The following is a 26845-nucleotide window of genomic DNA, read 5'->3' as shown; positions in this document are numbered from 1 at the left end:
GGTGCTGGGGTGAGAGCAATGGTGCTGAGGGTGGGCGTCACTGTGGTTTCTTCTTGCTCCAAGTTCTTGCCCCGTGGTTGGTGTGTGATCTCTAGACCATAGCTTCTCTCCCGCATTGCTTCTACCGCACCCTCACACACACACACACACACACACCTGCCCACCAGCGGACTCCTCCCACCACCCTCCCCCTAGTCCCACCTAACACAGCAACCGGGTCACAAGCAGGGAATAGCACGCACAACGAGGGAAGGGAGGCAGAAAAGCATGCACGTTCTGTGTAACCTAAGCATGACAATGTATTTGACGATGTGTACGGAATTAACATACGTGAGAAAGCAATTTTTACAGTCCAGCTTTCCCGTATTTGTAAATAGCTTTCTTATTTAATGGCCCACCCTCTACACGCACACCCTCTGGTGTACGCAAGATACACATACAATACGCCTGGAATTCGCCGTAATATGTTAGTGACTACCTACAGACTTACGACTGTACTCCTGCGCATAGAATTTCCGTGACCATTACCCTGAAGCTCTCTATTGTCTCAATTTACTGCACTGGGAGTGCTGCAGGCATACTGTGTCGTACTTTTGCCTTGGGGAAAACATTTGCCGTAATTTGTGGTTTTTTCAACTGGGACAATTACCCCTAGATTGAGAACGTGTGTACTCGCTTTTACAACAACGTTGCATTAAGTGCGCTATTGGCAAATGTCACATGGTGCTGCGGTAACCTGCTGCCGTTGATCGATCCGTTCAACCAGCATTCAGAACCAGGCACCCTGGCCGCTGCGCCACACCCTTTTCACATGAAACTGTTTCCCCCCAGCAAATTCCTTCAGCTTATAACTAAGAACCAACTTTTAGTAGCAAAACCAGGGGTCGGCTTGCGCAGGGGAGATAATAAGCCATGGCACGTATTTGTGCACGTATTTCCTTTCTTTGTTTACACACAGGGTAACCGGAAACCATTTATTGCTTAACCCCCGTTCCACTAATTTATCTCCTGCGCGCGTATGCCAGCCCAAAGTAACCCCCACAGAAACACAGGGTGTTTGAGCCGTTGCCAGGACTCGAACCCCGTAGCCCGGCTTCATAACCATCTGCTTCAACCTTGAAGGTAGTTATTACAGAACCTAGAGCCTTTACGTCAAAGTGTGTTTTGCATGCTTTTAAAATGGCCTGCCCATCCCCACTTCGCACTTATTTACACACACACGCGCGCACTGAAACCTACGCACTGCTCCAGTCTGTACAAATTTCGGTGGAAACGTTTGGTTTGTTTCCTGCACCATATCTCGGTGCAGGTTCGCGCCGCCTTTAAAATGCTGTAGGGAGCCGTAGCACAGGCACCGGGGGATCTCCGCGGGTCCTGTCGGCAGTGGGCCCCCTCTCGTTGCTGTACGTGGCTGCCTTGGGGTCACATGGTATTACTGACGCATGCAACCGTCAGGGAAGACACCCACGTGTGAGGAGGAGCGGCCGGGGATCGAACCGCGGGCGCACGCGCCCAGGAGAGAAGCCGCGCCTACGGAGAGAAGCAGTGCTGGTGACGCGGGGCTCCCATGCCCTAGAGAGAGCCCCGCAGTGGCAGCTGAAGACCGGAGTGGCGGTAAGTGGGCGCTTAGTGCACGTGTGTGTGTGTGTGTGTGTGTGTGTGTGTGTGTGTGTGTGTGTGGCGTGAGTGTATGCGACAGCGGGGGTGAGTTCTCTATGTGTGGGTGCATGCGTGCATGGGCGCTCGTGTGTGTGTGTGTGTGTGTGTGTGTGTGTGTGTGCGTGTCTCTGTGTATGCGCATGCGTGTAGGAGCTTCCCAGGAGACAGCAGCTGAGCGCGTTCGCGCGCGCGTGGCCTGCGCCGATCGCCTTTGCGCGCGGCCAGGTGCTGTCTCCTGGGGACCTAACAAAAACATCGGATACAAGTCTAATTAAGACTTGGACATTGGGGGAAACACTAACTACAATTCAGCAAGGGTTGTTTATCTCATCACCTGCCCATTTACCATGCAATATGTCGGTATGAGAATGAGGGAGATAAAAACCTGGTTACGTGAACATATAAGTAACTTGAGGTGTAGATGCGTCATTACAGAAAACTCATAGCATTATTTACGGTTCAAGATCTGAAGAGGGTGGTGTTCAAACAAGCCAACCAAGGAAACAAAAATACACTTGGAGAAGTTGTTTGAGAAAGAACAGAGATGGACACAGACTTTCAAACCACAGGGAAGAACTTAATGATGAAATCTTGCGACTGTCATTCTAGAGCGATTTTGAAGTTACCCATTGTGTGTGTGTGTGTGTATATATATATATATATATATATATATATATATATATATATATATATATATATATATATATATATATCTTACTTACACAGTAGGCCTCTGTGCTTGGCATGTAGAGCTGTAGATTCACATGCTTTGCATACTCCTGCCATCTACTGTTGTGTCCGGATGTTTGAAAGTTGTTTTTCTTCGAAGAACTCTTTCCAATCACGAGGCAAGGTTACTCATCCTTTCAGTGATAGTGCGCAGGGGCATCGACTCCATTGTTAGATTGTTTTCACGAAGAGGGTGAGAATGGAGTTAGTAGGTGTAGAATAGAGATGTTCATGCGTATGTAGGTAAACTGAGAAACTCCAACAACTACAGGAGACCGGGGAGGCGCATGTGAATCTACAGCTCTACATGCCAAGAACAGATGCCTACTGCGTAACATTATCCGTTCGAGGCATGTGAGCTGTAGATCACATGCTTTGCATAGACTATACAGCAGTATACTGCCAAAGCAGTAGCTAGCCTGCAGTTGTTATAGTTGTCTGAGACAGTGTTTTAAGTACTGCTTGGCCAACATTAGATTGTTGCCTCGCTAACACATCTACACAATAGTGTTTGGTGAACGTGTGTGGTGTAGACCATGTTTTTTGCAAGAAGAATGCGCCCTAGGGGGTATTAGCAAAATTAGTTTTGCTTTCTGATGACCCGTCTGGATACATTTTATGATCCGTCTTGCAATGCCTGATTTAGATATGGGATTGCATTTGTGTGGTGGCAAAAGAGCAACAGAGTTACTTTGTTTTGCGAAATTCTTTTGTTCTTTCAATGTAATATAGTAGAGCTTTTCTATCATCAAGGGTGTGTAGAGCTCGTTCTGCTACAAAATCAGTTTGAGGAAAGAACGCAGAGAACCCAACCGATTGATATAAAAGGCAGAAACTACTTTAGGGAGAAATGTAGGATTGGTGCGAAGAACCACTTTGTCTCTATGAAGCTGAAAGAAGGACTCTTGTATAGTTAATGCCTGGAATTCTCCAACTCTCCTTAGTGAAGTTATTGCAATGAGGACAGCAAACTTTCATGAGAAGAATTGTACTTGGCACCAATGCATTGGTTCAAATGGTGCACCCATTAGCCTTGTAAGTACTATGTATAGGTTCTACACTACCGCATGAGGGACTCTTGGTGGTATCACTTTTTTAAACCTTCTAGAAAAGCTTTAACCAGTGGTACTTGGAACAGAAATAAGTGTTGTCCGTTTTGGAAGTATGCAGCTTCTGCTGCTAGATGTAAGCAAATGGATGTGTAGGCAAGTCCAGAACTCTGTAAAGGTAACGCATGATGTTTTGTACAGAAGTATTAAGAGGATTGATATTGGTATTGTTACAATAGATTACAAATTGCTTCCATTTTCTTGGATAACATGCCCTAGTAGTAGGCCTTCTACCCTCTTTCAGGATATTCATAGTCTGGTGGTAAGTGTAAATAACCAAACTATGACTTCAAGAGTCAGATCGCCAGGTTGCGTTCTTTGGGATTTGGTTGCCCGATTTCTCCATGGTTCTGAGTGAGGAAACTGTAGGTGGGATGCAGCTTTTGATGTGGAACTAGTGACAGCCCTAACAGGGTGCTGAAACAGGGTTGACGTGGCCATGTTGGAGCTATGAGAATTAGTGTGAGGGATGTTTGCCTGAGCTTCCGAACTACCAGTGGAATGAGTGGGAGAGGCGGAAAAGCGTAGGCAAATATCCTTGACCTGTTCATCCATAAAGCATTGCCTATGGAGAGCGGGTTTGGGAACCTGGAGCCGAAGCTTGGGCATTTTGCGTTTTCCGCTGTGGCAAACAGGTCTATCTGAGGACATCCCCATTCCTGAAAGAAGGGGAGGAGAACCTGAGGATGAATTTCCCACTCCTGGATTTGCTGCTTCTGTCTGCTGAGAAGGTCTGCAATCTGATTGTTTACTTCTGGAAGGTGCTCTGCCAGGAGATAAATCTTTAAAGATTTCAGCGCTTTCACTGTAAGCCCTAGTTGGTGTAGTAAGTGAATTGTGGCTCGAGTGTATTGGAGACACTTCTGGTAAGTGCTGGCTTTGATGAGCCGGTCGTCCAGATAGGGAAAGACGTGAATATACTGTCTTCTCAGATGAGCTGCAACTAATGCCAGGCATGTGGTGAACACTCTGGGAGCAGTAGTGACTCTAGTACTTTGAATTGGTAATGTTGCCCCACGATCACGAATCTGAGATGTTTGCGATGAGCGGGGTGAATTGGAATGTGAAAATATGCGTCCTTTAAGTCTAGAGTAGACAAAGTCGCTCTGTTGTAAAAGTGGGAGCACTTGTTGGAAGTATCCCCATGTGGAAATGTTCTGACAGTATGTAGAGGTTCAGTTCTCCGAGGTCCAAAATAGGTCTTAACGAGCCATCCTTTTTGGGCATTAGAAAATACAGGGAGTAAACGCCCGACTCTTGATATTTTAATGGTACTGGCTCTTGGCTCCTTTTAACAAGAGAGATTGGGCTTCCTGTTTGAGGAGGTGCAAATGTTCTGGTGACAGTTTGTGAGAACAAGATGGAATGTTTGGAGGATTAGTTGTAAGCTCCAGGCAATAACTATGTTGGATTATTCCTAACACCCATTTGTCTGTTGTTCTAGATTGCCAAATGGGGAGGAATTGTAGAAGCCGTCCCCCGACAGGTGTTAGCTTATCGGGGAAAGGGTAGGTAAGTCACTGCTTGTTAGAGGAAGGGGAGTTACGGGTTGTGGGACCCTTTCCCCTACCCTTGCTGTTGTTTCCTCTATATCCTCCTCTAAGGAAACCTTAGATTGTTGCCTTTAAAGGAGGAAACATTGGTGTCTGTGGATGTGGTCTTAGACCCCCCCTCCCCCCGCCCGCGATAAAAGGAGCCCCGGTTAGAAGGGGACTGTAGAGCTCCCACAGACTTAGCTACTTCAATGTCTTTTTCATTTTTTCCAATGCCCGATTACCTTCAGGCCCGAAAAGATGCTCTTTATCAAACGGGGTGTTTAAGATGAATTGCTGAACTTCAGGATTGAAACCGGAAATCCTCCTTAACCAGGCGAGTCTTGAGTAACACACTAGTGTTCATCTCTCGAGCTGCAGTGTCGGCAGCATCTAAGGTACATCAAACAGAGGAATTAAAAAGGAGCTTTCCTTCTTGTACTAAATCGTGTGGTTTAGCTTTTTGTGCTCATCTGGGAGATATTATAGCAATTGCTCAATTTTGTCCCAGTGCGCTCTAGCATACCGGTCTAAGGGGGACTGGGTGTTGGCAATACTATGATAGCCTGTCTATCCTAGGTGATCTTAATATACATCTGGATGACCCATCTACTAAACTTGGCTGTAATTTAATCCAAGATCTTGCGGCCATGAACATTGTGCTGTGGAACTCAGGAGCTACTCACAAAGGTGGCCATCTCTTGGATCCCATCTTTTCCAGTATCCCTTTGTCGCACTGCTCTCCTGCTTTACCCTTGCACTGGACGGACCATTTCTTAGTTGATTTCAGCATACCTAATCCTACGGTCAACAGACTACCCAGCCCGCAGCCACTTCTTCAGAATAGAAATTGGAAGAAGCTGGATATTAACTACCTTATTTCCATCTTAGACTCCGCCCCTATTGGCGAGATATTTGACTCTGAAGATATTGAGATAGTAGCCAAAAAGACTACTGATTGGCTGTTAGGAGCCCTAGACACATGTCTGCCCCAAGCCCACAAAAAACTTAAAGTCCACAACTCTCCAGCACCATGGTACAATGAAGCATTGAAGATCTTAAAATCCAAATGCAAGCGTTTGGAACGCTTATGGAGGAAAGAATACTCCAGTATAGCTGGAACCACCTACAGAATCGAGCTCAAACTTTACCATAAAGCTTGTACCATGGCTAGAGCAACTTATGTGGCAAAGACCATTGCAGAAGCTACAGACAAGTCCAAAACATTGTTCAACTTAGTAAAGGATTTGGCTGGTGCTAATTCCACAGCCAAACCTCCTTCGCTGAGCGAAGTACAATGTGAAGAGCTAGCACTGTTCTTTACAAACAAAATAGAGACCATCTACCACGATATAGTCACGCAACAACAGACTCAGGTAAAGACACACCCTGATCCTGATTCTAGTGAGGTGAACACCTCCCATTTGACAGACCTGCCTTACGATCCCTTGTCGTTCTGGCCGGAATAAAAAATTCAGGACCTTCAAGCCACTTTAGGTAAATTGAAGTTGGGCTCCCCGATTGACCCTCTCCCTATCTCAGTATTAAAATTTCTTGACACTTCACAACTTTCTGTGATATGTCAGACCTTAAACTTATCCCTATCCTCAGCGAGGGTTCCATCTTTGTGGAAACACGCAATGGTCTCGCCACTGCTAAAAAAAACATCAGCAGACCCCAAAATCTTGGCAAACTTCCGTCCTATATCACTGCTACCTGCCTTCTCTAAAATTCTGGAGACACATGTCCACGGTCACCTTGCCAAATACTCGGAGAAAAACAACCTACTACATCCTTCCCAATCAGGTTTCCGCCCCGGCTTCTCGACCGAGATTACATTACTTGGGGTGACGGAAAATCTTCGCCTTTTGGTCGACCGAGGGGAGTCTGCTGTGCTGATCCTTTTGGATCTCAGCGCAGCATTTGACACCATCTCCCACCCTATTTTGCTAACCTCTCTCTCGGCCATGGGCATTAGGGGAACTGCATTGGATTGGATTGCATCTTTTCTTACTCACAGGACTTTTCAGATTGCTTCCAATACCTCGACATCAAAAACCCATCATTCTCCCTATGGGGTCCCTCAGGGATCTGTAGTGAGTCCCCTGCTTTTTAATCTGTATGTAATCCCTCTTGCCCAGATTGCGGAGGAATCAGGTCTAAATATGTTTACATACGCAGACGACTCTCAGATTATTTTCTCACTTTCGAAAGGTGAACAGGACGCCCCCTCTTGCCTTCAAATTGGCCTCAGAAAGATTGCAACTTGGATGAGCAACAACCTACTCAAGTTGAATGGCAACAAGACGGAGGTTCTAGTCGTCGGTCCAGATCACTACTCATGGAACCCTAGACATTGGCCCTCGGAAATGGGCCTTTTACCTACCCCGTCAAACCAAGTACGAAATTTGGGTATCATCATTGACAGTAAATTAACCATGGAGCCACAAGTCAACAATGTCACTACCATCTGCTTCACCATTCTGAGATGGCTCAGAAAAATCATCTGGATGTTGCCAGAAGACACGCAGAAGTCAGTGGTCAATGCTCTGATCACCTCCCGACTAGATTACGGGAACGTCCTGTACCTGGGATCTACACAAACAGTCAAGAGACGCCTCCAACTTGTCCAAAATGCCGCGGCTAGATTACTTTGCAAGTGTCCCAGAAGAGAAAGAATATCTGGACACATCAAGGCGCTCCACTGGTTAAAAATTGAAAACGGCGTGAAATTCAAAACTCTGAGCCTTATGCACAGAATCAAATGGGGGAATGCCCCCAGATATCTACAATCCCTTGTGCAGGCTTATGTGCCGGCTCGCTGTCTTAGGTCGGCATCTCAAGGCCTCTTTTGCGTTCCGAAAGTTCGCAAAGCTATGATCGGAGGAAGGTCTTTCTCACTGCTGGGTCCTAAACTATGGAACACTCTCCCATTGAACTTACGTCAGGAAACTCGCTACGACCACTTTCGCAGAGCAACCAAAACGTGGCTTTTTAATCAGTAAATTGCTCCAGCCGCCACCCCAGAGTTATACTTCCTGCTCTGTAATTTAGTGTCTCTCAGCGCCGGGAAACCCTTTTTGGGTAGCTGTCGCGCTTTAGAAAACTAATAAATAAATAAATAAAATAAATAAATGATTAACCACCTGGGCAGCTATTCGTTTGCCAGAAGCGTCTATTAATTCTAACCCCTTGTTCGGCGGGGGAGGGTTTGGGGGTAGGAGAAGAGAGAGAATCTCCCGAGGTTTGTGAATTAGCCCGTTTACTGCCCGTTACAAGTGAGTCAAGTGGTAACTATCCCTTAATAAAGACTGGATCAGAGAGAGCAGGTTTATACTTTTTATTTATTCTGGGAGTCAGAATGTGAACACGGACAGGTCTTTGAAAAGGTCATTGGCATGTTTCATCATGCTTTTGAGCATAGGGAGAGTCCTACTAGATCTGTGGGTACTAAAAGTTTTGAACAAGAAATCTTCTAGTGATTCTTTGAGTAGTAGTACCCCCTGATACTGTGCAGCTCTAGCAAGCAACTTTAAATATCCTACATTGTCGTCAGGAGGGGAAGGCTTTGCAGATAAAGGTCTGGATCATTATCTGTGGATAGATCAATAGTGTAGTCCTTTCAAGGATCTACAGGTAATTGAATATCTCCATTTCCATCATCATCATGCTGCGAGGGTGGAGAATTGTGTGGTGTGAAGTAAGTGTTCCAAAACTGGAGAAGGTGGTGAAGGTGTAGGGTAACGTGGTCGAAGAGGAGGAGAAGGGTTAGTACCAACATTTTTTCGCTTTAAAGGAATCTTATATTGTATGTCCTCTGAATCAGGTTTGCGTTTATGAGGCAGTTTGGAAAGAAGATGTCCTGTTTTCAGGGTTGATCTATAGTTCCTTTTGTTTCGGATCCGCTTGGGGGATGCTAAGTCGAGAATCGGTTCCTGCAGCTTTGAAGGAGCATTTTTCGGTTTCGGCGCCAAGGACTTCGGTGCCGGGATGGAATGACCTTTAAGAGTGTAAGGTTTGGGCTCCGAAGCAGTCTTCGGCTTTCAGCTCGAAGATTTCGGCTCGGTGCCGGACTTTGGCCGACTCGATCCAGAGCCAGAAGGCTTGACAATGGGTTTCGGGGCCGAGCCGGGGCGTCAAATATCGTCTCAGTGTAGACCTTGGCCTGGAGGTGGAACCAAAGACTTTTGCTTCGTTCGAGGTGGATTTCGGGGCAAGAGGTGTTCCGAACTCATGCGACCTTGACCCATGTGGTATGTCCTCTTCAATCTCGGTGTCCGATTTAGGAATCGATAATTGCTGCTCTTCCTCTTCCTTTTCAGCTCCTTGTGCATCGAATTCTTCTTGCTCAGATCCTGCACCGAAGAGGTTAAGCGGGTTTGATGTTCTGGCTTTGCATTTCACGACATCGAGCCGGACGATCGAGGAGAGTTTTCTTGGATAAGAAGGAGCTGCACGTGTCGCAGTCTTGTGCTCTAGAGATAAGCAAAAGTCGCACATTTTGTGCGTGTCGGTGCGTGTTGAGTTGAGTGATGTGATGTAATCACTTTCTTCTTAAACCTGAAGGGTGCATCTGAACACTGATGTGCTGTCTGCCTCTCTGGATTCTTATACCCACAACGTTATTATGCAGTTTTATGTAAAGTGAACTACTGGAGCAATTTACATGAGCCCCAAGATTACATTACACAATGTCGGATTCTTTTTTTTTTTTAACGTACGGAGATATTACATGATTTGCTCAACATCACATACGCCAGGACTCGAAACTGGTTTTCTAGTTCCACAGTTGGCAGCTGTTCCCAAACATCACTTTGCCACTGGATTCAAGATAGCCTGGTTGATGAGGGTTATGAACCTGAAACCGGTCCCAGGATGCTTGTTTCCGGTCCAGGGAAGACATGGCTTAGCAGTTCGGGCTAGACTGTTCCCATGAGGCACAGGGTCAGACTGATTTGCATATGGCCATGTCTGAACTGGGGTGGTGGAGTGAGCTAAAGAATGATGATGGATTAAACCCAGATCAGTTGACTGGGGGTGAGTGTTTGATTTGCTCAAACGCTCCGTCCATCATCCCCTTTGGTATCGCTCTGTTCCCCAACATCGTCCTCCCTGCAATACGAACACTCAGTTTTTGCTGTCATCTGCGAAGTTTAATTCTACACTCTGTTTTAAAAGCCTTTTTGAGGTCTGTACATTGAATTGGGCAGGTAAAGTTTCAAACTGCAAGCAAGTCATTTATCAATCTGCATTTGTCGTACCACAATGAATGACGGGATTTTCAGCTATTGGCGATGCATTATTTGCAACGCCAATATGCGCAAACTTTCAGTAATGCAAGACCTATTGCACTGCAAATGCTTATTAACTGTTACAAGATGCCCCTAACAATAAGATTTTGTTCGGACACAGACAACTTTAACTTAAGGATCCCTTTAACAATGAAAGAGCTCCACAGGTCTGTAGGGTCTAGCACTTGCAGACACAACTAGCTAGGTATCTGGATGAGGACTGAATGCCACTGAAGTTCCACCAGTTGAGTCCTTTGAAACTCGCTAGGGGATTCCCGCCAAGGCAGTTGGTGAGAAGGGATAGACAGAACAATTTTGAGAGCAAATCACTACAACAGTGTGGCAAAGAGACTAACAGGTATTCTAGTCTGCTTTGGTCAGAGTCTCATTTTGGAACATTATCTCCTTTCACGTATTACTGGAACTGTATATTTTAAACTTTATCTTAAGCAAGGATCGAACACAAGATATTAACTTGTGACAGAACTATTGCCCCTCTCGCCAAATTAGAACACAAAAATCCGAATGCTCTGAGAAACTAATATCTATTGATATTTAACCTAAGGTGGTCATGCCAGCAAAATCCTGGGTTTCATCTTAGACTTCATGGTCTAACACAGGCTTCCCCATTGAGTAACTTGTGAACTACTGATTATTCCCCAACTACCGTTTAGTAGCTCACATGTGAGCAGATCAGCCTGCTAAATTATAATCTTTTGCTTGGCTAAATTAATATAATTTTTACCAAGATGTAAAACTCTGCATTTGAGACACAAATGTGTCTTTTTTCACAACTTATAAAATGTTTGGTGAAAAGGGTTGACTTACCAAAATACTGTAAAGCGGATAATTGAGTGATTAAATCGTGTGGCATTGAAGACTTATTACCAATATTATTACCTTGACGCCAGGAGCAATGCAGCTATGGCTGTTATGTATTACCTATGTTAAGTATTCCCAACTGATAAAGCCTTTGTTATGTTATTGATTACAACACTCCAAGATTCACCGAGGTGATAATGCAGGTACTTTTGCATAGGGTGGCCTCTAACTAATATTAGTAGTTCGCAATAATTTTCATTGAACATAAGTAGTCATTACAGAAAAAGTTAAGAGACAAACTAAAAACTGAAACGCCAGAATTGCTAGAATCCAGTTAAAACCATCAAGGGATTTCAGTATCCAAATCGGACCTTTAAACTTCTGCAGCGCAATAACTAGTAGTTTTTGCAAATTGACATAATGTATGCAATGTTATAATAATGGGCCATGCAAAGTAAACGCCTGACATCTCATTATGGTTTTCCACTCTACAGCCCACCTCATATCTGCTACAAAGAAATTCAATAACATCACTGAAGTTCTTCTTGCATGAAGTGGCTCCCACTAGAATCGGAATAAACAAAAAAAATCATGTAATACATACAAGTCCCTTCACTTGTACTCCCCCAGTTGCCTTGCAAAATGCTCAAAATCCCGAGTGAGAGCAAATATCTCATATGGACACCGTTGAATTTGGATGCATAAAATAAATACCAGAGAACAATCAGTTTCTGGAAAATTTTTAAATCTAGACTGTCCTTCCCACCCACAAACAGGTCTCACAATTTCAGTGTTTCAAAAGGGCCTTCAAAGAACAAACAGTTTGTACACAGGACCCAGATGATCTCTCTATACCTACTACCTAAGAATTCTTACTTTCATAATGTACGAGAAGGCACAATGTTCCTATTTGTGCCACGCCTGTGCTGAGGAGAGAGCATTGGTGAAAGACGGGTCGTAATCTGAAACGAAGTCTCTTTTATTCAATGGAGGCAGATAGGCCTCCGATGAGGAAGAAAGGAGTCAACCTACAGGAGGGTGCCGCACGCCTTCAGGGGGATGTCTGGAGGGCCCCTGTGCCCCCCTCTCTAGAAGTGCCCTGAGGGGACATATTGACTGCACGCCATCTTTTTGCTGGGGTCTCAAGAAAATTAAAGGATTTTATGTATTTATTTTTGCTTCTAAAAAAGGGCATGCCCCACCAGTCCCTGAAATTAAAGAGGACTATTTTATGTGTGGATGATGACAGTGTACTTGGACAGAGTCCAGTCACTGGCGCGCAAAAAGGAATCTAAGGTAGAAGTGGTCCGACCCATTTCCTAAACAAAACTGCAACAGGTCAGTGGATGAAGAGGGATGACCGAAAGACCCTATATGCAAGTGTGAATAAGTATATATATTTTTATTAAAATCAAAATATCTTGGTATTCTAATGTCAGACCTAAAACTAAATCGGGTTACAATCCCTATTCAATTGCCTAGGGCCTTCTCAAATAGCATGCAAGTGCCTGCCCTTCACAGTTGGTGAAAGAGCCTTAACACATTATGAAGTGCAATAGATATGAACTAATTTGTGCTTTCATGTTCTATATGTAGCAATTCTTTTGAAACCTAGCTTACTGCATGCACGCAAACACAACATGCCTTCTGCACATGTTTAGAACTGCCTTCAGAATGCCATGTTTTGTAGCTGTATGTTGAAAACTATAAAGCACAATGAAACCACTACTTTGTGTAAAAAGAGCACCCATTTCTTAAGTGCTTGTGTCAACAGAAAAATTACAACAGAAAAAAAATGCAAAAAATAAATATATACATGTCTGCATTTTAAACTAACAAGATATTAACTTGAGGTGTAGTTGTGCTGAGGGCCACTAAGATGCATCTTCCATAAAGGGTAGCTCTCGTCTAACCCCTTAGGCTTCGAATTCCGTGTAACATTTTTCAATTTTACCATGTGTAAGAACATCATAATGCACCAATCCAGCCAAATTATGTTTTCTTGAATAGTTAAAAAGCAAAGAAAAAGATCAAACATCCACACAAGAACGGTGCTCACTAGATAGACCAAGACGTTTTGTAAGATTTGACAAGTCCCCACATTGGTGTGTAAAATCAACTTTCTGTCTGGAAAATTGTGCTGTAAAACGCACACTGTGCTTCAGCTTTCCATGTGTAGGAGCAGTTATTGTTGACCAAGTCACTTGGATTTAGCGCAATTAAACTCTAGTGCTTGCACGTTAACTTTGTAAAAGGTCACCAGCCTCTGGAGATGGCATGGAGTGGAGTAAGGGTTGCAGGATAGTCTCCTCTGGGATAAGAGGGGGAAAAGCTCCTTATAGAAACGCTCAGGAAAAATCACACTGGGATGTAGCTTCCCCTTGCGTTAGTGGGGAAGGAAGAAAAGGCTTACTTTAAGTGCATATATACACGAGGCATCTCCGAAGGATCATAATAACATGGCACCTTCTCATTAGAGAAAGGAACCGAAAAAGAGACGGATAAAGCCTTTTAAGTCTGCCAGGATAAGCTTCTATATTTATTGGGTCTGCTGACTCAGATCATGGGAATCACAGAGGAGCTGCTGCAGCCAATGACCTTTGGACCTTCCCGTCGAAAGAGGGTGGATACAAATATCAATTTGCATCCTCGGATGCAAATGAATCTATTTCAGCAAAACGCAGAAAGATATTATTCATGCACATTGATCTCAATTTAACTGGTGGTAGAGAAGAAGTTTGGAGTAGCAGTTGAGCATATTTTCAGTGAATAGCTTGTTCAGGATATCACTAGATCTGTGCACACTTTTGCTTTACTAGAGAAAGCCCAGCAGAATTTGAGAAAGGTGTTGAACTAATTGTGTTTTTGCCAGAACCTGCAAAGGTAGAGCTCCCTCTATCAGCTTTCAGACTTTAATACGCCATTACACGCTTCCAGAGGAGGCGATTGATCCTTGTTGGGGACAGTGGAAGGAGGTTTACCCCCTTCTATCCCTTAGAAAGCAGGGGCGGGGCTGAAATGGAACGGAAAATGTATGAATTCCAGACTGCTGCTTTCCATCCTCCTTCAGCTATACAACTGTTAAATATCTATTTGAAAAAGCATTTACTCGCTTTCATTTCCTCTACCATGGTCAGACGAGTGAAATGGATTATGGGGAAGGCTGGAATAGCTCCCTCTGTTTTTGGAGCACATTCTTGTAGGAGGGGCAATGACATTCAAGGTTTGATTATCTTTAGGATGCTCAAATGGTACTGTGAAAGCAGCAGACTGGTCTAAGGAGTCAACTATTAAAATGTATTATTTTAAGCCTATTGCCCAGGCTTCATGGCATACTGTAGTTAGCCGTTTAAAAAGTCATAATTGAGCCACCATTCTTATGACCGAATATAAAATCGCTCCACCACTCACACCCCCACCCCTTCTACCAACCCTCGGACCTCCACACATACCATCAACACTCCTCTCACACCTACAGCTGTCATTAACACTCCTCTCACCCCTGACAGCACAGCTCCCACCCACAACACACCTAACCCAGTTCTGCACCAGAACGACGCGCACGTCGACAAATCCCTCCCTTTATCCCCCCCCATTCTCAGTCCCCATTACCCTCTAACTAACTACGCAGAACACACCTCCTCTCTTAATTTAACTCCCCCTCCCCACAACAGGACCATCTCCTATCCCATTTCCCCTCCTACTCTCAGCCCCATTACCCTTCCTGCACCCCCACCACTACTATCAGTCTCCCAGCCTACACCTTGATCCCCCCGCCTACCATCAATGCCCTCACTCATACCACCAACCTCCTCCCTACCTCATCCACACCCCTCCCGCCCAAAACCTCTCTCTTCCCTAACACCATCCCGTACACTAACAACACAGCCCTGCTCGAACACCAGCCCACCAGAACTCTCCCACCTGCACGCGAATTCCCAGGTCAGTCATTCACCTTTGACTGCCAGCCCCACCTCCACCACCTACCCCACGATGGACAACATCATGGCCACCCTCACTCAGATCAAAGAAGACATACACATCATCAAAGAACTACTCTCCACACACCCCATACACCCCTCACCCACCTCCTCCTCCCAACTATTCCCCTACCCCTCTGGCTGACTCCCTCATGCAACACGCCCCACACCGGGCGTCAATCCCTGCTCATATTCGCAGCAACCGCCCTCATCCCCCTCGTCGCCCCTGCAACCCCTCACACACCTACACCTCCCCGCCCAACTTGTCCCCCTCCCTTCCGATTAACTCTCTCACTCAACTCTCTCCACACCGGACCTCAATCCCAGCTCACAATCGCAACAACCGCCCTCGTCGCACCCACAACCCTACTTCTGACCTCGACACACTCACCCTTCTCCGCTCCTATGACCCAGCCCCCCAAAATCACACAACCACCTCACACCTCACCATTCCCGCGATACACTCAAATCCCCTTAGACCCCCCACACTAAACAGCAGATTCTCCATTCCCAATAACCTTAGAAAAGTCCCTCTCTCTCTAGAACCCTCTACCACCCTCAACACACCCAGTCTCAAATGCACTCTCCTCAACTGCAGATCGGCCTCGAAACATTCCGCCGCCATTGCTGATCTCCTCTTATCGCTGGACCTTGACCTAATCATCCTGACTGAAACCTGGCTAACTGAATCTTCGTCACCTATAATGGACATTCTGGTTCCTCCCAACTACCACATTATCAGGCTCGACAGATCAGGCAAAATAGGTGGTGGAATCGCATGCATCTACAGGAACAACCTCTCTGTTCTGAAAGTCAATTCCACCTCCCTACCATCCCCAACATCCTGGGAATACATCTGCCTCGACATTATTAGTGAGGGCAAACCGATATGCTCTCTTCACAGCATTTACCACCCACCCAGGGACAACCTCACTTTTTCCCAACAAATTATGGATATGATCTCAACCAATTCCGGACGGCAGCTCACCCAAATATACCTTGGTGACTTCAACCTCCACTGGAACGATCGCAATGACGCGGTGGTAAATAGTCTTAAAAATGTCCTCGATGCCCTTAACCTCACCCAAATATGCAACAGCCCGACCCACGAGAAAGGATCTATCCTCGACCTGATCATCTCCAAAGAGGACTCTATCCAACTCGAGTCCATCCAACCCTGTGACTGGTCAGATCATCATATTGTCACATTCTTCATCAATGAAAAAGTTAAAGTTAACCCGGCTCAACCCGCCAAGCCCAAAGTCTGGAAAAGAGACATGAAAAAACTCAACCCAGGCTCTTTGCCCCCCAACAGTCGCAATCTCCTACTCCCACCGACAGGCGCTACGGACGTTCAAACCCTGACTGACCACTATCTCAACGCTATGACCTCAATAATTAATGAGGCTGCATCTATGCAGCTAAAAAGAGTCTCTACTAAAATCTCCAATCCATGGTACGACGGGAGTCTCAATGAGGATAGACGAGACATGCGAATGGCAGAACGCACCTGGAGATCAGCTCCCTCTGCACTGCACCTAAAAGCTCTGAAGAAAAAGAGAAACGCCTACTTCAGGAAAATAAAACGCTCAAAATCAGATTTCTTCAGCCTCCAGCTCGACCAAGCAAAAAACCGCCCGAGAAAACTGTTTGAGCTAATCAGATCACAATCCAAGGATCAACCCCAACCACTCAACACTGGGCGTGAAGCACCCTCCTGTGAAGACTTCGCTGCTTTCTTTATCCAAAAAACGGACAACATAAAGAGCGATCTCCTCATTGACGCAAGCCTCTACTCCAAACCCCAGTGCTTAGCACCCATTGAACCAAAAAACAATGCTACATGGTCAACCTTTGGCACATACTCGGAAGAAGAAATTGGCAAACTGCTCAGCACCCTGAAACCATCCAATCACCTCACGGACCCCCTTCCTGCTACCGCAGTAAAAGACTTTACCCCTTTGCTTCTCCCTCTCTGGACTAAAATTATCAACAGCTCTCTCCAACAAGGAAGCATACCTGACTCTCTCAAAGTTGGACAAGTCACACCTCTTCTAAAGAAACCTACAGCCGACCCCTCTGATCTCAACAATTACCGTCCCATTACCAATATTCCCACTCTCGCCAAACTGCTGGAAAAATGCGCACAACTACAATTGACTAAACACATTGAACAATTTGATCTCCTCAATCCTCACCAGTCAGGCTTCCGAGCAGGACACAGTACAGAAACTGCTATGACTCACATAATTGACGACGCACTTCAAATGCTAGACCAAAACGACACCTGCCTCCTCATCCTGCTTGATCTCTCTTCAGCATTCGACACCGTTAAACATGAGAATTTACTTGAACTACTAAACACAAGAATGGGTTTATCTGGAACTGTTCTCAAGTGGTTCACTTCCTTTCTTCACAACAGGTCTCAGAAATTCAAGAGCAACAACCTGATGTCCTCGCCAATACCTGTAACGCTAGGCGTCCCCCAAGGATCCTCTCTATCCCCAACTCCGTTCAACCTAGTTATGGAACCTCTGACCACCTTGCTACAAGCATCCAATGTACACTTTCACATGCACGCCGATGACACCCAACTTTATCTCAAATTACAATCCCCCAAAGACATCCTGCTCCTGAACTCAACGATCAGAGGCACCCAATCCTGGCTTGCCGATAATTATCTCAAACTCAATGCCCTGAAAACAGAGTTCCTTCTGATCTCACCTGCAGCGAAGATCTCCACCACTCAAATTTGGCTTAAACACCTAACCGCACTCAATGTCCAACCCACCATCGTGGACTCAGCAAAATCTTTAGGCATAACACTCAACACCAATCTCAACATGCAGCAACATATCAGCAAGGCAACAAAGGGAGCGAACTTCCAAATCAATACATTGAGGAAACTTAAACCCTTCCTCCCAGCCAAAGACTTCCAAACCGCAGTACAAGCACTAGTCCTCCCTCGAATAGAATACGGCAGCATCGCCCTCTGCGGACTCCCCCTAACTACAACCGCACCCCTAAGAGCTTCTCTAAACGCTGCAGCGAGACTCATCAATGGGTCAAAAAAGCACTCCCATATTACCCCTGACTTGAAATCCCTGAACTGGCTGCCTTTTGAAGCCAGAATACATCTGAAAATCGCCTGCATGACACACAAGGCGGTACACCTAAACTCACCCGGCTACCTCGCTCAGAAGCTGACAATCTCTGGCGGAGCTAGAATCACTAGAGGCACAAACAATCTTCTGCTGAAACCTCGAAGATTCCGGAAGGAAAAAACATATAAGCGCTCCTTCTCAGGAATGGCCCCTAGGATCTGGAACTCGCTCCCTCCCGAAACCAGGCTTATCTCTTCCACTACACTCTTTAACAAGCATTTACAATGCAACGGTTTCGCCTTTGGAAAAGTTAGAGCTATTAGCAATGTAAAAGACAATGCCATTTATTTATCTGTTTTCAAAACCAACACATAAATACAAATTTTGTCATTTACAATGCCAATAGCTCAAACTTTTCCAAAGGCGAAACCTTTGCATTGTAAATGCTTGTTTTTAGAATGGAACTCTGGTTGTTTTAGTGTGAAATGGAAATAAAAGCATGACCCTGAGGGAAAAGACAACGTCCAGCATTAACCACTTCCTGCGTGGGAGGATGACAGGCGGTGAAGCAAGAGCAGGCCTCAAGTGGCTCGTTGCTTTGTCTCTTGCACAGCACTGGACGGTGTAAAATGAGCTGTGTAGAAGTGCCTGTGAGGGACCATCATTTGTCTCTATGGTGATGGGGTAGCCGGAACTGCAGCACTGAAGGAGGCCTGTGCAACACAGTGATAGCAATACATTATTACTTTTAGAGATGCTAATTTGGAGGAATGGGACATGTAAAGAAAATGGGATCTAGCCCGTGAACACTCCCAGGTGTTTGATTGCTGACCTCTGGTATTTTAGCTTCTGATGTGTGGTGAGCCTCTCAAATGGAATGTCACACACTGTAAAATCTGTTTAAATTGGATTAGGAACTGTAACCTGAAGCACTGTCTTTTAATATGTGGTTAGTTGACGGTTATGTAAAGGGGCTCTGGGTATGTATGAAGTGCGCTTGCACACTGTAAATGTTACGTATGTGGGTTATGATGACCATGGAGTGTGGGGACAGGAATCCATTTTGGATCCTCCGTGTATGTATGAAACAAGATGTAGGATTGGCCACTGGAATACACATTATTGTCTATAAAAACGTATGCACCCGCACTCACCGACTGTCTTCTGGCGGGCGGGGCTCTCCTCCTCACACGGGAGCCTTGCTCCCTGCAGCACTCCTCCGGCGGTCGCTTTGGGGCCGCGGGCGGGGTTCCTCTCCTCCTGGGCTCTCCTAGATGCAGCAGGGCTCCCTCGCATCACGGGAGCCCTGCAAACCGGCCGCCATGCTTCTTTCTTCCCCCCCGGGCTGCGGGGGCGGGCACTTCCGGCCGGCCGCGCTGGGATTGGCCGGCCGGCCAACCACTTCCGGGTCGCTGCGGGCAGCGCAGCGGCCCTTCTCCTTAGGTAGGCAGGCGGGGGCTGATTTTTACGGGCAAATGCCGGGTGGGCACCGGCTCTAGATAACCATCAATCGGGGCGGGAGTGGACACGGACGGCGGGAGGGGGCGGGAGTGGACACGGACGGCGGGAGGGGGCGGGAGTGGACACGGACGGCGGGAGGGGGCGGGAGAGGACACGGACGGCGGGAGGGGGCGGGAGAGGACACGGACGGCGGGAAACAGTGCACAGGACAGCGAGGGGGGGGCGGAAATGGACAGCGCATCAGTGAAAGGGGAGTGAACGGGAAAAAACGTAACTCCGCCCTGGGAAAAAATCTCGGGAACGCCCCCGAATCTGGTCCGGCCTTGACGGACAGATCTCTGTTCCAATGGCTAGCCTCCATTTATGGAGCTAGCCAATGGGACAGGGGGGCGTATTCCATTCTCCTTACTGGAAATCAAGAGATTTCTCTGGAGGCGGAGCTAAGAGCTCCGCCCTCCAGCAAAACCTAAAAATGAAGTACAAGCTATCCTCATGGCTAAATACACTTGAACTATTATCTCGAACTCTGTTAATACTCTGTACTGATCTGTACCACATGTTTGACCCCTTTGCTTATTTGTATTAGCTGTCTTATTACTTACATGATTGGCTTTGCAGCCACCTATTTGTACTGTTTGTTCTATTGATTTATCTGTCTGACTATGCTCCCTCATGTACCCCTTCTATGTAAAGCGCTCTGATATCTGCAAAGATCTTGTGCGCGCTATATAAAACTTTCAAAATAAATAAATAAAATCTCCCCACTACGGTCACTGGTGGTTTAGATTCTATTAAATACACTGTGGCAAAGATTATCGCACCATGCGTCTCTCTTTGGTATGTTCTTTCTTACATGCAGTGCAATAAAAAGCTTCTGGATACAGTTAGGGACAATGCACAGGTGAATAATCGTGGGAGGATGTTTTCGGGATTCGGGAGAACAATCAATAGTTGCTGTGTTTTTGCTCATTGCTTGTTGTTCACTGGTACTGTTATCTAGCCTTAAAGTGCAAATAAAGAGGAAGTGCTCTCTCCGTAAGGATTATTTATACAAGGGATGAAATGTCACTGGTACTTCTATGAGTTAATTAACCAATTGACCAAAAGGCTGAAACTCTCCCTAGCCCCTCTCTGGTGCATGATCATGAACAGCCCCTTGAGAACCGGTGTCATACCAGACCTGCCTCAAAGTTGGCCAAGTCACTCAGTTACTGAAAAAACCAGGCCCCTACACCATCGATCAGAACAACTTCAGACCTGTCTCCAATCTCCCCCTCATATCCAAAATCATTGAAAGGTGTGTTATCCTACAACTGACTCAGCACATGGACAGCATCAACCTTCTAGATCCCCACCAATCGGGCTTCAAAAAAGGCTATAGCAGCGAGACCGCGATCCTTAACGTCGTGGACGATATCCACAAGTCTCTCAATACTGACCTATGATGCCTACTCATTCTCCTGATCTGCAGCCTTTGACACTATTTATCACAATCTACTCATTAAGGCTCTTCAAGAAAGGGTTGGAGTAGATGAGGTGGTCCTTCACTGGTTCTCCTCCTTCTTACACACCGCTCCCAAAGGATAAAAATCTAAAACTTTACGTCCGACCTACACCCCGTCAGCAGGGATGTCCCCCAAGGTTCAGTGCTCTGCCCACAACTGTTCAACATATACATGGAACTCCTCACCATCCTACTCAAAAACCCCAACATCCCCTTCCACCTATATGCAGATGACACCCAGATCTATCTGGAAACCTCCTCCATTGACGACATTCAGAGACTCAACGACACTCTAAAAGAAATCCAACACTGGCTATCAATAAACCACCTAAAACAGAAATCCTCATCATCTCCAATAAAGAAGAGAACCCTCAAATAGCAGAATGGCTAAAAGCAATCGATGCTCTCAACGGCAATCTCACTCTAGCTAACTCCGTAAAATCATTAGGAATCACCCTAGACCCAAAACTTGACCTGGCCAAACACAGTAAGAACTCCGCAAAGAGTGCCTTCCTCAATCTGAAGCTTCTCAACAAAATAAAACCCTTCATCATGCCAAGGACCTCAAACAAGCCACTCAATCACTGGTGCTATCTAGACTCGACTATGGGAATGCAGTCCTCACTGGCACAGAAAAATCCCACCTAGCTCCCCTCAAAACAACTCAATGCAGCAGCCAGAATGGTCACCGGAGTTAAGGAATATGATCACATCTCACCCGCACTCAGAGAACTAAAATGTCGCCCAGTCGAAATGCGTGCCAGCTTCAGAATGGCCTGCCTCACGCACAAAGCCCTGCACACAGGGAAACCAGACTACCTGGCCTCCAAACTAAAGAAGGCCGGTCAGACAAGGAAACTCAGGAGCTCCAACACCCTACAACTCATCCCTATGAAAATGTGTAAACAAAAAAACGCTGTTCAGTCCTTCGCCGGAAACACGCCCAAAATCTGGAACTCCATCCCAGCGGATATCAGGACTATCCCTTCCTTCATGAAATTCAAAAAACACCTAAAAAGACCTCTTCCTCAATCGTTCCCTCCCGAACCGACAGCCGCCACCGCAGCGCACAAACCTGCACTTTGCAGCACCCAGACACTGTCTCATAAAGACCTACCTCCTCCCCGCGCCCAACCCTTGCCTCGTCCCCTCCTCCCTGAAAGAGGTTCAGCCCAAGACAACATGCACTCAACAAGGTTATTTCAGGAATTCCTTACCTTAATGCGACTCAGCATGCTGGGACTTCCAAACCAGTATGTATACTACTTCTTTATTGTGTGGCTCTTGCAATAAAAATGTTGTATAGCGCTCCGATACCCTCGGGTCCGGCCAGCGCTATATAAAACTCCTTAATAAATAAATAAGTTAATGTACTACTGAATGCCCACTATGTTCAGTTAGCCAGTTGAACGTTTTTGGCTATCCAAGCTTCCATGTTTAGTCAGGATGTGCTTTCTTGTATTGTGTTCATTGACTTTGCTACTAGCGTTTCCAATAAAAAAGGGTTGTTAAAATCTTCACGTCCGTGACATTATGTCACAATAGCGGAGAGACTTCACGTTCTTTTCCCACCACTCTTTAAGGAGGGAGTGCGGGAGAATGCAGACTGGATCCTTACCTCACAGAAGTAGTACAGGGGTAGTAGACAAGCTGGAGCTTTATTCTCTGTCTGAGGGTAGGATAGTGTCCTCTTTTAAGCGTGGCGGAGGGGCGTCGCCCCACTGCTTTCTCGCAGTGGGAAAAGCAGAAACATAAAATGGTAAAAATACCATTTTATGTTTCTGCTTCTCTCACAGCGAGAAAGCAGAAGAAGGGTTTGGTTGGGGGTGGGTGGATTGGGAAGGAGTGGCTAGTCCAATGTTATAGGTGCTGACTCTTTGGTTGGCCCCAGGGCCGACAAAACCAGTCATAAGCACTCACCCGTTTGCATGAAGAAAAAACGGCCTTCCCATAGATACCTGTACGGACGGTGTCCTAGCCAATCACAATGCTGCCATTGCAGCGTTGTGATTGGCTTAGGGGAGAGGGAGGCTGCCAGCTTCTGCTTCCTGTGAGCAGAGAGAGAGCAGGAGATGTGACGCGGACCAGAGCATAGATTTTTTTTTAAACTTATTTTATTACATTAACCCCCCCCCCCCCGCACGACCCCCTCCCCTCTACCCCACACATGCGAGTCATGCCGGCCGCGACAGTTTTTTAGTTGAAGGGAAGGCTGAACCCTCACCGCAGGGAAGAACTACAGGAGTAGGAAGGCGGTAGTCTTCTCTTAGTTGGTGGGCATGCTGGAGTCTCACCTAGAAGTAATGTGGTCGGCAGGCTCCATTAACAGGTTGGAGCCCCATTCTCTCTGGGTGACCAGCCTACACTGGAAAGGCAAAAGGCCTATTCAGGGATGTATTAGGGATGAAAAATGTGTGTGAGGGTGGTCCCTAAAATGGGTGTGGCCCCTATAATTACGGTGTGGCCTAAACACGTAAATAAAAATTTACAGAGTCTGACTACTCACACACATTCGCAGAATCACAACTGAAACTGGAATAGGTGACCACTGCTCTGTGTACTTTGCAGAGCCCAAGGATTGTATGAGGAAGTATTTCTAATAACTTTATCTCGATCTTCAATATCATAAAAAGTACACAATATATAAAAGACACATTAAAACATCCTCACAAAGCATACAAAGTGTCATAGGAGATTAAAAAGAAATGTGCAATAGTAAAGACAACCTGTCAAGTAACCAGTCTTAATATGCATGTCCTTATGGCATTCAAAACAGACTCCATATTTTAGTGCAAAAATACAGTGTTGGGCCACAAAAAGTGCAAATGCTTTTTAAGGTGCGTTTAAGAAAGTAAAAAGAAGTTAAAACAGGACGATGAAACAGGGGGCTTGCTCAATATCAAGGTGTGCAGAATTGCAATAAAGAGCAAGGCCCTAACAGACCGCTCTCTTTTCAGGGATTTACAAAGCTTGGTGCGCCAAATTCAGACAAACAATAAATGTCTGGAAGTTGAAAAGTAAAAAAACATTGCTTAAGTCAGTTGGGAGGATTCTATATGCCTCCAAATAGCCGGTCTGTGGCCAAATGCCTACTCGGGGGAAGGATTCTGAAAACCACTTTGACCCTCTAAAAGAAACTCGCACTGCCTTGAGAAATATCTCCGCTGTGGCCGTTATACGCACACAGATGCGACTCAGTTTAACGAATACAAGCTCCAGCCGGAAGGGAGTGGGCTGCTAATCTAACGGAAACCGCCCTGTGAGGAAGGAGAAAAGGGAACGCAGCCAAGGACGCTCGTGACAGACTAAAAAAAAAAAAAACTGCCACCCGCAGTCACGCCATCGTCTAGCAGCAGTAAGAGAGACATATGCCCGCATTTTACAAATGATAATACACCAGATTACAGAATAGAATATCAAGTTTATTTACATAACTATCCGCGCAGCGGAGAGGGGGATTCCCGCAGGCGCAGCCCCTCAGGGCGCCGCCATTTTACAAACATCTGAAGCTAACGGACCCACTGGCGGGCCCCGCCGAGGCCCCGGTGACAGGGGCTACCGCTGGCCAGGGGATAGGATATGGCCGGCACGGGTTGACCGATAAGCCGTCTCTGGGCAGCGGCTCAGCCCGGGGGTAGGTAGCCGCAGCCGGTGCCAGCCCCAACAGCAGGGCCTCACGCCGCCTTGTTTATTTTGCTCTCCCGAGGCAGTCTAGAGAGATTACAATCAGAGACAAGCGGCAGACCTGGGCAGGGACGTGCAGAGGCCCAGCACCGCCCGACGGCGAGCGAGGAGGGCGGGGGGCTTTGACAACAAGTGGGTCCATGTGACAGCATACGGGTGGGAGGCCGCCGGACAACATGAGGAAACGTGACGGGGGTTCAAAAAAATAAAAGCGGGGAGGGGGGGGGGGGGGGAGGATCTGACGGTGGGGTGGGTCTGGGAGAAAATCAAGAAAACGTGTCTGCAGGGGATAGGGAGGCTGTGAATGTAGGCGATATGTGACACATTGGGACCAACACATGAAGGAGAGACTGTGACAACATGGAAACGGCGAGCTTGCAGAAGGGGGTGTTTTTTTTATGGGGGTTGCAGTTTTATATACCGCGATCCGAAGGTATTGGAGCGCTTTATATGAACACCAGTTACATTACTGTAATGGAAATAAACGTGGGTTGTCCATTCTTTGCAAATGCGTAGATGGTATTTATTTTAGTATTAATCAAGGAAAGCCCCACCAGGAGCAGTCTGTGCTCTGCTCAACCCATTCAGCAACTGACTCAATCATACCAACATTCGAAACTTCAACATGAAAAATACACACATCCTGGCTGAGCAGCATACTACAATTACACAAGGACACATTCACTGTTGGTAGGGGCACCGGGAGATTAAGTGATTTTGCCCAGAGTCACAGGATGCTGAGCCGAGGCTCGAACCCGGCCTGTAAACACAAGAAGATGTGAATGACAGGAATAGGGCGTCAGTCACAGCACAGGCAGTGTAGTGTGACAGACTCCACGAGGGAGCGCACGTGACAACCGAGCAAGAGAGGCAGGATCATTCAATGTGACACCGTGGAAAAGAAGAGGCTGTGACAACAACATGTAGCTGCAAAGTCATTCACGTTAAAAACGCGAGAGACCCACATGAAAGCAAGAGACACAAATGTTGCACAACTTCCAAATCGCAGGAGATCCAGCAGGCGCTCAGAGAAAGAAAAAAAACAAGCATTGCAGTTCCTAGAATCCACAGGCGCTTCGAGAGCTTGCGGTTTACTTTGGGTGCGGCTGCACATCTGTGTGCAGAGCCCAAGCTTCCAATTTGGCTTCGGGGCCCGTCCCAACCCCGGGGTGGGGTCGTGCGCGGGCACCTCCTGCCTCCCCAGGCCCCGGAGGGCGGCACTCACCCAGGATCTCCCGGCGCCGGTCCGCGTGCGGCTGGTCGGTGTACACCCACTCGAAGTCCTCCCGGGCCACACGGTTCCCCATGGCGGAGCTGCGCTGCTGCTGCTGCCGCCTCTGCAGTCGGCCGGGTGTCGCGCTCTCCGCAGCAGCCTCCTCCGTCCTCCTCTTCTTTTCGAACTCCTCCCCCGCAATGACACGCGGCTGCCTCCTCCCTCTGGCCCCCTCCTCCTCCTCTTCCTCTCCCCCTTCCCTGCAGGCTGTAAGTCTACGCCGCCTCCTCCTCCCTCGGCTTCTTCAAGGTCTTCTCCCGCCTCGCACTGATCCACAGACTGCTTGTCTCCTCCGTTCCCGGTCTGCACTGCTGCTATTCACTGCTCATCTCGCGCGTCCCCTATTGCATTACGTGTATCCGCTGTTTATTCGCTCATGAATTCCACACTTCACTCTCGAAGCTTTTTTTTTTTTTTTAAGTCTGGCTACCTGACTACTTTATGTGTTGGTTTGCCTCATGTTAAACAAGCAATGTCAATAGGTCTGGTTTAAAAGGAATGCTGTTGCATAGGGTAATACGAATGTATGTTTGTATTGACGGACAGAACTGTGGAATAATATTGTGTAGGTTAAGAAGTCAGGTGACATTCAGGGGCGATTGGTGTATTGGGCAAAAGACAGTTGCCCTGCCACCCTCTGGGGAGAGGCAAGAATTGGGAAATAAACACAGAGCAGCTGAAAATAAATCACTACTCA

General features: G+C 46.6%; 1 protein-coding gene and 1 non-coding gene across 2 annotated transcripts in view; both read right to left on the bottom strand.

The window, feature by feature from the left end:
• DEGS1 (delta 4-desaturase, sphingolipid 1) overlaps positions 1 to 26516 on the bottom strand; it is an 86799-nt gene extending 60283 nt beyond the window's left edge. The window contains exon 1 of the mRNA XM_078649846.1: positions 26101 to 26516. Within this exon, the coding sequence (XP_078505972.1) occupies positions 26101 to 26182 (82 nt within the window). The 5' untranslated portion in view covers positions 26183 to 26516. The remainder of the gene's footprint in view (positions 1 to 26100) is intronic.
• On the bottom strand, positions 1330 to 1468 carry LOC144765460 (small Cajal body-specific RNA 14). Its single transcript, XR_013597443.1, has one exon.
• Positions 26517 to 26845: the final 329 nt, after the last annotated feature.

The sequence above is a fragment of the Lissotriton helveticus genome, chromosome 6, assembly GCF_964261635.1.
Source record: "Lissotriton helveticus chromosome 6, aLisHel1.1, whole genome shotgun sequence".
Classification (NCBI taxonomy): domain Eukaryota; kingdom Metazoa; phylum Chordata; class Amphibia; order Caudata; family Salamandridae; genus Lissotriton; species Lissotriton helveticus.
This window is presented reverse-complemented; position numbering and strand designations above follow the sequence as displayed.